Below are 10,179 nucleotides of genomic sequence, written 5' to 3' on the forward strand. Positions count from 1 at the left end.
TTATCAAGACACATTTGTCATGATAGGAGAATAGAACATACTAAACTGTTTGTAGAATTTATAACTTTAAAATATTTACACATATGGCCGGGTACGGTGGCTCACGCCTGCAATCCCAGCACTTTGGGAGGCCGAAGCAGACAGATCACCTGAGGTCAGGAGTTCAAGACCAGCCTGGCCAACATGGTGAAACCCCGTCTTTACAAAAATACAAAAATTAGCAGGGCGTGGTGGTGCGTGCCTGTAATCCCAGCTACTCAGGAGGCTGAGGCAGGAGAATCACTTTAACCCAGGAGGCGGAGGTTGCAACGAGCCGAGATGGTGCCACTGCACTCCAGCCTGGGCCTCAAGACCCAATCTCATGTATTTTGTTATTGCAAGACAGGAGCGAGACTCTGTCTCAAAAATAAATAAATAAATAAATAATTTACAAATACGGTATATGGGCCTCCAATTACACCCTGTCACGGGCCCTGCACATGTATGCGCAGGCCTGACATGTGTAACCACGGCAGCGGAAGGACCAGAAACCATCAGTTGTTGGTCTGGAAAGTGCACAGGAGAAGTCAAGGGTGGGAGAAGGAGGGTTGCAGTGGTTTGTTAGCGGCCTCTCTGCCAACGTGATGCTCTGTTTTGCCATTTGCATGGTTCACTCCAATAAAACTTATGAAAGTTATCCAAGTTCTCACCTCGTGCCTCGAGTCTTCCTGATCCCCAGCTCTCACCTCCCTTCTCGGAGCTTCTACAACCCTCAGCGACTGTGCCACCTTCTGTCCTGTCTGGCCTGCTCTCCGAGAGGCCCCTGCAGACAATGCCACCTCCCCAGGCCCACCGGCCACCTGTGTTCTTGCTTCCCCCCGAGAGGTTCCCTGGGCTGAGGTCAGCACAGCTTGCTCACCCGGCCTCCTCTTGGTCAGCATTCTCCGCTGGAGCTCCTCTCCTCCCTCCATCTCTAGTCTGGTGCTCCCACCTGCACCTCCCGGTGGCCCCTCAGGGTTGGGAGAAGCCGGGGCTCTGCCCACAGTCTCTGTCTGGTGGCTGGGGGCCGGCGGGGAGGTGTTGGATGACACAGCGCTGCAGCCTCACCTCTTTCTGAGAAGCAGGTGTCTGCCACGCCAAATGGCTTTCTGCTGTCAGCGAGAGGCTCCACTCTCCTCCTGACTGGCCCAGGCCTTTGCCACCACTGATCTCTTGATGTCTCAGTCTCCCTCCCTCCCCTCTCCCTCGTCCTTGCTTTCTGCTGGGTCCACCTGTTTCTCCTTTTCTCTCTCTCTGCATTGCCCTCCAAGCCCTTCGCCCTCAATTCCATCTTCTCATGGAGCAGAGGGATGATTGCGACTCCCTCACCCAGATCCTGCTTCATCCTCAGGTTAAACTACCCCTGCCCCACCCACTCAACCTGCACCCGCTTCTAATCCAGGCCCTTCATGCTCATCCCCAACAAATGGCCCTTGGCCCATTCCCAGTCCCCCCCGGCTAGCAGAGGGACGCGATCCTGACCCTATAGCACTGGCTCCAATCTAGAACCTTGATCTGAACAATCACTGCCATTCATAGCACTCCTCAATCCCACCCCTACCCTCTGGGAAAGGCTGGGGCTGAAAACTCGAGGTCTGTGGTGTGCCCTGGGAGTGTGGCCAAGGTCTGCATTCCTGGAAACTGTGGGGCTGGTTTGGGGAAGAACGAAAATAATTCTTATGAAATATGCTTCAATTGCTGCTGCTGCTGCTGAAAACGGTCCCTGAGGACCGAGAGGAAGTTCAGGAGAGGGCAGTGGGAATGGCGTCAGGAGAGGGGGCCAGAAACGTGGCTGGAGATGGCCCTGAGTAGAAGGGCAGTGACAGCAGGAAGGGCTCTGCCCTGGGCAGACAGAGGAGGGAGGGGGCGGGGGGCAAAGGCTCCAGCTGGAAAGCCAAGGTCATTGTTCGTTCATTCCTTTGTTCAGCAGCTATTTATTGAGCACCTACTAAGTGGCAGGCCCTTTGCCGGGCTTTGGGGGGATAGCAGTGGACAGAACCAAGTCCCTACCTACGTGGGGCTCACATTCAGACTGTGGAGACAGACAGGAAACACACTAACAGAGATGTCGGGAAGGGTTGGGAAGAAGGACAAATAAGGCAGGTGAGGGGACAGAGAGGGACAAAGAGTGTTTGTAGAGGGTGGCCTGGGAAGGCCTTTCTGGGGAGCTGACATTTGAACAAACAAGACAAGAGGAAGGGAGCCCTGCAAGCATGGAGGGGCTCTGTCCAGTTAGAGGAAGTAGCAGGAGCTGTGGCCCCAGTTTGGGAGCAGGGGACGCGTGGGGCTGCACGCAGTGAGCAGGGCCAGAGCAAAGCGGGTGAGGCCAGAGAGGCAGTCAGGCTGACCACTGAGGCTCCGTGGGTTCCGAGGTCAGAGAGCCCAAGAAGAGGGGTTCCCTCATGCCAGAGTGGTGGGAAGGGGTGGAGGAGAATGGGGAGGAAATGGGAGTGAGGCCACCCCATGGAAGGTCAGCTGTGACCTCTGGGCTAAGGCGATGCCAGAGAGATGGGGCCTGCAGGGCCTCCCCCATCCACAGCCTGGGCGCTCATGCCATGAGCTCCTGCTCACTCCACCTCACATCCCCATGCTGGTGCATGAACAACCAACACATGTGGAAAGCGGGCACAGGCTCACCTGTCGCACGCATGCACATGCAAATTGTGCGTGAACACATGCATGCACACAGGCTCTTCCTGTCAGTCGATATGTCTGAGAATTCTCAACAGGCAGAACACAGGGGCTGAAGGACTTTAGACCAACTCTCATGTATGACAGAGGCACTAAGGCCTAGAAAAAGGGAGCCTTATGATTTGGTGACCTAGGCAGATCGCTCTATGTCCCCCCATGCATGTGCGCGCGCACACACACACACTCACACACACACACGAGTGCACACAGTCCCACCAGCTGGCCAAACCTCCTTCCGTAACCCTATCTTCTCAAGGACTAGGACAGCCTCTCGCTCCCAGGACACCCACAGGCTTAACCAAGTCCTGCCAGGAGTGTGCCGAGCTTCCTCCCAGCTAATCCAGCAGGCTGCTGGCAGGGGCATGCAGTGTAAGGCCCAAGACAGACTCTGCCCCCCCTGGTGTGACGGCAACAGCCCACACCCACAGCCGCCCACGCCTCGCAGCAGCTCCCGGCTGCCTCTCTCCCCTCAGAGCCTGTTTCTGGGTCCATCGACCTCCTTCCTCCGTCTTTCTTTCTGGGCCTTTCTCCCTTGCTCCCTTTCTCTACCTCCAGAAAGGAGGCTGTGATTCTGTTTCTCCCTCTCTTTCTGCTGGTGTCTCTCTCATTTCTGTTTCTCTCTAGTTCTCTGTCCTTGCTGGGCTTGTCCGTCTCTCTCCATTTTCTCATCAGGATCTTTTTTTGCCTTCCAGGGAAAGCTGACGTGGCGCCCCTGGTCAGTGGCAGTGAGGCCTTCTGGGGTGCGGGAGTCCCGGTCGAGCAGCCGCAGCTGGGGTGGGGCTGGCCCGCTGGTTGGAGGCAGCAGGAGCAGGAGCAGAGTGAGAGGCAGCAGAATGGGAGGAGAGAGGGCTGGGCCTCTGCCAAGTAGGAAGGGGTGCACGGGAAAGAGAAACTGGGGGATGAAGTGGGCCCCCTCCCCTGCTAGGGTGACCAACTGTCCTGGTTTGCTGAGACTGTCTGGATTTTAGCATGGAAAGCCCCATGTCCCAGAAAACCCATCAGTCCAGGTGAACCAGGACGGCTGGCTGGTCACCCTACAGGCTGCCAGAGACCCCCAGGAGACAGGGCCAGGGCTCACAGGAGGGGCTCCCAAGCTCAGCCTCCTAGTTCTGGGGGCAGTCAGGGCCCCACATACTCACCAAGGGTCCCCATCTCAGGCCTGAGCCCAATTCAGAGGAGGCCAGGAGAGGGGAGATGGCAGCCCAGACAGCCCACAGAAGGCTCCCAGGCTGAAAAGTCAAGGGAGACCCCCTTCCAGCCTACCTTGCTGCCTGCTGGCATGATCTCCTGTGGGGTGGGCTTTACAGAAAGACCTTCAGCTGTGGTGGCAACGGTAGAGCAGAGGCTGGCCTGGAAGGTCACAAGCCCCTTCCTCGGAGACCTGCACAACTGCTCCTGGGCCCTGCTGAGGGGCGGGCCCGCCTGTGAGACACCTCGGAGAGTCAGTGGTCCTCAGCTGAGGTCCCGGAGGCCCTATTGTCCTTCCCGGTGGAGGCAGGGCAAGGCCTGCACCTTGCAGGCAGTGGCGGGACCTGAGCAGACCGGGAAGATCCGTCAGCGACTGGCAGGCACGCGCAGTCCTCTTTCTGCCCAGGTGGGCTTGTCCCTCTCACTGTTCCCACCCTCAGCCCCCCACGGCTATTCTGAGGTAGGAGTTTGAGCTTAGGGTCTGGCTGTCATCAAGGTCTTCTGTAGGGAAAGAGGGGACAGACTCCCTGCCCCTAGAAGGCTGCTAACACACTCATCCACCCAACAGAGCGTGGGTCTCCTGCATTGTATGAAATATTCTCTAAAAGGAAATATTATCTAAAGTATCTTGGGCACGCCCCTTCCCCAGCCTGGGCCCAACGGCCCAATCTGTAAGATGACGAGGAGGTGAAGGGGGTGAGCTCTAAAATGCTTCGCTCTGATGACCACCCCACCTTGTCCAGCAAGCAGTGAAAGGTGCCTACTGAGTGTCTTGCCTGTGCAGGGGGTCGATAGCGCCTGGGAAGGTAAGGCCTCTGCCCTCAGTGGGCTTCCTCTCTAGTTGGAGGTCACACATTAAACACGCGTGAATAAATGATCACAGCTTATAGGAAGAGCTACGAAGAAAAGTCAGGAATGTCGGAGAAAACAGTCACTGGGAACTGAGGGCTGCAGAGGCACCTGTGCTCTGACCCTGGTGTGCTGGGAAGGAGGGAGGCGGGGTGGGAACGCTGAGCTTCTCAGAGCACCCTGGAAGTGAAGTTGGTGGCACAGACTTTGTGCAGGTGAGGGTATGCGTATGGGCTGTGCAGAACAGAGTGAAGCCCCCTCCACCAGGAAGCCCTCCCTGACTGACACTGAGGTCACTGAATCTCCCCTATGGTTTACAGTCTCTAGTTGACCCACCAAATTCAGGACTTTCCTAGAAATTCTCCAGCACAGTCAGGATGTTGTAGGAGAGGGCTTCCTCTGCAGAGGAAGGAGAGGGCGCTCTGCTTTAGACCGTAATAATATCCTCAGCATCAGACTGGGGTGTTTTGCAGGCAGCGTGCTGGAGGGAATGGGGCGTGATGAGCTGGACCGGGCTTCCTGGGGATGCTTTCAGCCAAAGACGATCCCTGTCCACCCTTGGCCCTGCTGAGAGGGTGAGTTGAGTCACGAGCAGAGTTCAGCCAGTTATCAGACGGAAGGCTAAGGGAGCTTGCGGAGGGCTCCTGGGGTACGGTAGGCTTGCTCTGTGGAGGGCAAAATTCTTCAGTCTACAAAGTTCTTTGCTGGGGTTCCTTCATCTTTCAGTTTATCTTCCAGCTCCCTTGTTTTAGACCTCTTTCGTTTCCCCATGCCCACTCCCCTGGGCCTTCCCATTTGGGAAAAGGGGTCAAATATCCTCACCCTGGAGGTGTCTGCCCCTTCCACACAGTTGGTGTCAGAACCATGGAGCTCAGAGAGGCCAGCGGCGACCACCTGGATGTCCAGCACCAACAGTGGGGTCTCGGGCCCTGTGGGGGGCACAGAGAGAACCCTCCAGGGGTGCGGCCCCGTGGCCTCCCTTCTGGGTGCCCGGTGGGCAGTCCTGGGGGATGGAACCCCTCTGTGGGTCTGGGTGTCTCAGAATCCCGGCCAGGAGCACTGAAGGCCAACAAGTTCCCTCCCTGAGCTTTCTGAGCCAGGCCTCCCAGTCTCCTCCCCAGCCAGTGGGGAGTGCAGTCAGCGGCTGGACCCAGAGTCTTGGAGCTTCCTGGACTTCAACAGGCATTTAGCGCAGCTCAGTCTTGGAGCCAATAGGACATGTTTTCTTAGAAAAACACGCCTGACGTCTCGGCTTTCATGGAGGGGTTGGTGTCTGCTTTGAACACTTCGGCCTTCTTGGCTTTTTCCTGAAAAAAACACACACACACGGATGCACACTCACTTCCATACACAAACTCACACCAAGACAGACACACACACACCAAGGTGTATGCACACACACACTCAAACACACAGAAATTCACATACACGGTTTCATACCACATCCACACACACACATCAAAGTCATGCACACACAGAAAAATGCACCCTCACACCCACAAACTTGTACACAAACACAGAGACAGCCCTGGCTTGGGCAAAGGCTTCCCCTTTTTTCCTGTTTGAAGTGGACATCTCCCCCGCCGTGAGATTCCCTTTCTTGCCCTTGACCCGCTGAAATCTCCCTGGCCCCATCATTTCTTGGGTGCTTTCCAGACAGTGCTGTGTCTTTAAGGAAACTGAAGCTGCTAAAAGTGAGTGAGAGGGAGAGAGAGAGAAAACACAACCCAAAAAAATTTGGCATCTCTTCCCCCCTCAAGTTTCTGGTGTCACTTAGGAAACAGGTCTTTGTTGCTGCAGAGAAGCAGTTGTTTTGGCGGAAGGAGGGAGTGCGCGGGCTGCCCAGGGCTCCTCCGGGCTCCTCCCTACAGCCTCGCCTCAGTGGATGGTCCCAGGCACCCTGTCCTTGGGAGGGAGGGCACAGGCCTGCACACTGAAGGTGGGGCGGGACCAGGCTGCCCCTCGCTCCAGCATCCAAGGCCTTTGGGCGCCCTTGGCCCTGAAGACTGTCGGGCTAACGTGGTCCTTTGTTGCTTTTTGATTCCACCTTAGAAGAGGCTCCGCTTGACTGAGAGTAGTCTGAAGGTAAGCTGGTGGGGAGGACGGCTCCAGGGCCAGCGGCGGGAGGGGGAGGCCTGTTGGACGTGGGGGCTGGTTCCCTCTAGGCCCGCCCCAGCTGGTCTGAGTTGCGTGGGACAGTCCCCAACTTGGAGCCGTCCAGGGGACATCTGCTTCTTCGACAACCCACAGCTGAGGCCCCGGAAATCCCAGTTGCGTTTGGGCTGAGGCCCTGGCCTCACCCAAGTTAGCTAAGAGGTCCTGGCCGGGGGTTATTTAGGCAGCTGCCTGGCTAAGTTGAACAGAGCAGGCCACGAGTGTGATTCCGCCGAAAAGTCCTGGTGTCTGCTGCCGTCAGGGCCGGAGGAGCGGGAGGGGGCGGGTGGAGTGCATGGGGGTGGTGTGCACTGCACAAGGGGCCTTGTCTGGGCCAGGGCAAAGCATACCTATGAGGGGCTCCAGTGGGAGGGGCTACGGCCAGGATGTGGGAGGGCAGGGGGAGGTTCTGTGCCAGAGGAGGGGCGGCTGGAAAACAGATTTCGAGTCCTAAAGTCAAGTAGGAACAGGCCGAGGCAGGGAGAACGCTCCACTCGGAGGAGGAGCTGGGGTGCTCTTCCATCCTGTCTTCACCCTGCCTGGCTACGTGACCTGGGGCAAGTCCCAGCCCTGCTCTGGGCCTCAGTTTCCCCTTGTGTAGGATGGGGGTAGCGGGCTAGGTGGTGCTGGGCTTTAGCTGGGTCATGTGGGGCAGGGCTGCCTGATGGGAAAGAGCTCTGGCTGGGGTTGTGGGAGGAATGAGTCCTTCCGGCTGGTCCTCGGGATCCCCTGGGTGACAGGCCCTTCTCCTTCTCTGCAGGAAGCACCATGCAGGAGCTGCGTCTGCTCTGGTGGGTGGTTCTCCTGGGCCTGGCGCAGGCCTGCCCGGAGCCCTGCGACTGTGGGGAGAAATATACCTTCCAAATCGTCGACTGTGCCTACCGCGACCTGGAGGCCATGCCGCTTGGCTTCCCAGCCAACGTGACTACACTGAGCCTCTCAGCCAACCGGCTGCCAGGCTTGCGGGAGGGTGCCTTCAGGGAGGTGCCCCTGCTGCAGTCGCTGTGGCTGGCACACAATGAGATCCGCACGGTGGCCGCCGGCTCCCTGGCCTCTCTGGGCCATCTCAAGAGCCTGGACCTCAGCCACAATCTCATCTCTGACTTTGCCTGGAGCGACCTGCACAACCTCAGTGCCCTCCAGTTGCTCAAGATGGACAGCAACGAGCTGACTTCCATCCCCCGGGACGCCTTCCGCAGCCTCGGTGCTCTGCGCTCGCTGCAAATCAACCACAACCGCTTGCACACACTGGCCGAAGGCACCTTCACACCGCTCACCGCCCTGTCCCACCTGCAGATCAACGACAATCCCTTCGACTGCACCTGCGGCATCGTGTGGTTCAAGACGTGGACGCTGGCCACGGCCGTGTCCATCCCGGAGCAGGACAACATCGCCTGTACCTCACCCCACGTGCTCAAGGGCACGCCGCTGAGACGCCTGCCGCCGCTGCCTTGCTCGGCGCCCTCCGTGCAGCTCAGCTACCAGTCCAACCAGGATGGTGCCGAGCTGAGGCCTGGCTTCGTGCTGGCGCTGCACTGCGATGTGGACGGGCAGCCGGCTCCCCAGCTTCACTGGCACATCCAGATACCCAGTGGCACTGTGGAGATCACCAGCCCCAATGTGGACACTGACGGGCGTGCCCTGCCCGGCACCCCTTCGGCCAGCAGCCAGGCGCGCTTCCAGGCCTTTGCCAACGGCAGCTTGCTCATCCCTGAATTTGGCAAGCTGGAGGAAGGCACCTACAGCTGCCTGGCCACCAATGAGCTGGGCAGTGCCGAGAGTTCAGTGAACGTGGCGCTGGCTACACCAGGCGAGGGTGGTGAGAACACGCTGGGGCGCCGGTTCCACGGCAAAGCGGCTGAGGGAAAGGGCTGCTATACAGTTGACAATGAGGTGCAGCCATCAGGGCCGGAGGACAATGTGGTCATCATCTACCTCAGCCGTGCTGGGAACCCCGAGACTGCAGTCGCAGGAGATGGGGTCCCTAGGCAGCTGCCCCCAGGCCTGCTCCTGCTGGGCCAAAGCCTCCTCCTCTTCTTCCTCACCTCCTTCTAGCCCCACCCCGACTGGGACTGGGCTGAAGCAACCCCAGCGTTCCCCTAACTCTTCCCTTGCCCCTGCCAGTGCTTCTTATAAGTGCTGCGGGGGTCTGGGGTTGGCAACTCCCGAGGCCTGCATGGGCGACTTCACGTTTTCCTACCTCTCCTTCTAATCTCTTCAGAGCACCTGCTCCTGCCAACCTCTAGACCTGCTCCACACTAGTGACTAGGATAGAATTTGATCCCTTAACTCACCGTCTGCGGTGCTCGTTGCTGCTAACAGCGTGGCCCATGCTCTCCTTTCAGGGGTAGCATGCTAACGGGGCGATGCCCTAACCCAACTGGGAGAAGCCTCAGAGGTGAATTCCAGGCACTGTGACTGTCAAGCTGGCCAGGGCCAGGTGTAGGGGAACAGAGTTGGGGCTTGGCCAGGAGGTGGTCTGAAGCAGACAGGGCATGAGAGAGGAGGCTGGGATGTAAAGACAGTGGCTGGCATGGCTCTGAGGCTCTCCCAGGCCTGCTCGAGCTCCTCCTGCTCCTTGGTGCTTTCTGATGACTTGGGGGCTTAAGAGTCCCTTTGTCCTTATCTGAGACTGAAATGGGGGGATCCAGGAAGGGCCTTCCTTCCTCTCACCCTTCCTCCCTCAGCCCGCACCCTCTATCCTGGAACCTGCCCTACCTTTCTCCCCAACTACCCATCTGCTGCCTGCTCCTCTGCAAAGGCCAGCCAGCCTGGGAGCAACAGAGAAATAAACAGCACTTCTGATGCCCTTCTGTGTCTGCGTGGAATTTTGTCTGCATCTAGGAGCCCCTACGTGGAGACAGGATCAGGAGCTGAAGAGTCGGGGCAGCCAGCCTACCTGCCCACAGTGACAGGGGCTTCTGAGACCCCAGCAGCCTGTAAGGGCTGGCCCGTGCTGTGCCAGGGGCTGGGTCTTGCAGTGAGCTGAGATGCAGGTGTTCCCGTCCTCCAAACAATCCCACAGGACAGGGGGCAGGAGCCTGCGGTGGCTGGCCACCCTGAGCAAGGTCTGATGTCAGCAGTGGCTTCAGGAGGCATTTTGGAGAGGCACAAGGAAGTGGAAGTGCCTGAGTGGCAGCTCCTCTTCCCTGTCCTGCTCCTGGAAGAGATGTTAGGAACGAAGAGGAAAGGGGATAGGTGGGGCAAGATGGAGAAGACACAGGAGGAGAAGGGGACACAGGACAGAGGAGGAGAAAGCCCCAGAGAGACTGGGAACAA

At 58.2% G+C, this 10,179-nt stretch overlaps 1 protein-coding gene across 1 annotated transcript; it reads left to right on the top strand.

The window, feature by feature from the left end:
* The first annotated feature begins 6,746 nt into the window (after positions 1–6,746).
* ISLR (immunoglobulin superfamily containing leucine rich repeat) lies at positions 6,747–9,709 on the top strand. The gene is made up of 2 exons (XM_012475916.3): positions 6,747–6,831; positions 7,661–9,709. The coding sequence occupies exon 2, from the start codon at positions 7,669–7,671 to the stop codon at positions 8,953–8,955; it is 1,287 nt and encodes a 428-aa protein (XP_012331339.2). The 5' UTR covers positions 6,747–6,831; positions 7,661–7,668; the 3' UTR covers positions 8,956–9,709.
* Positions 9,710–10,179: the final 470 nt, after the last annotated feature.

Source organism: Aotus nancymaae, unplaced genomic scaffold, assembly GCF_030222135.1.
Source record: "Aotus nancymaae isolate 86718 unplaced genomic scaffold, 86718_ANA_hifiasm-v0.15.2.pri h1tg000003l, whole genome shotgun sequence".
Classification (NCBI taxonomy): domain Eukaryota; kingdom Metazoa; phylum Chordata; class Mammalia; order Primates; family Aotidae; genus Aotus; species Aotus nancymaae.

Bases quoted from the DNA above. Each gene is read 5' to 3' on its own strand.
- ISLR (XM_012475916.3), top strand. From the start codon at position 7,669: ATGCAGGAGCTGCGTCTGCTCTGGTGGGTGGTTCTCCTGGGCCTGGCG.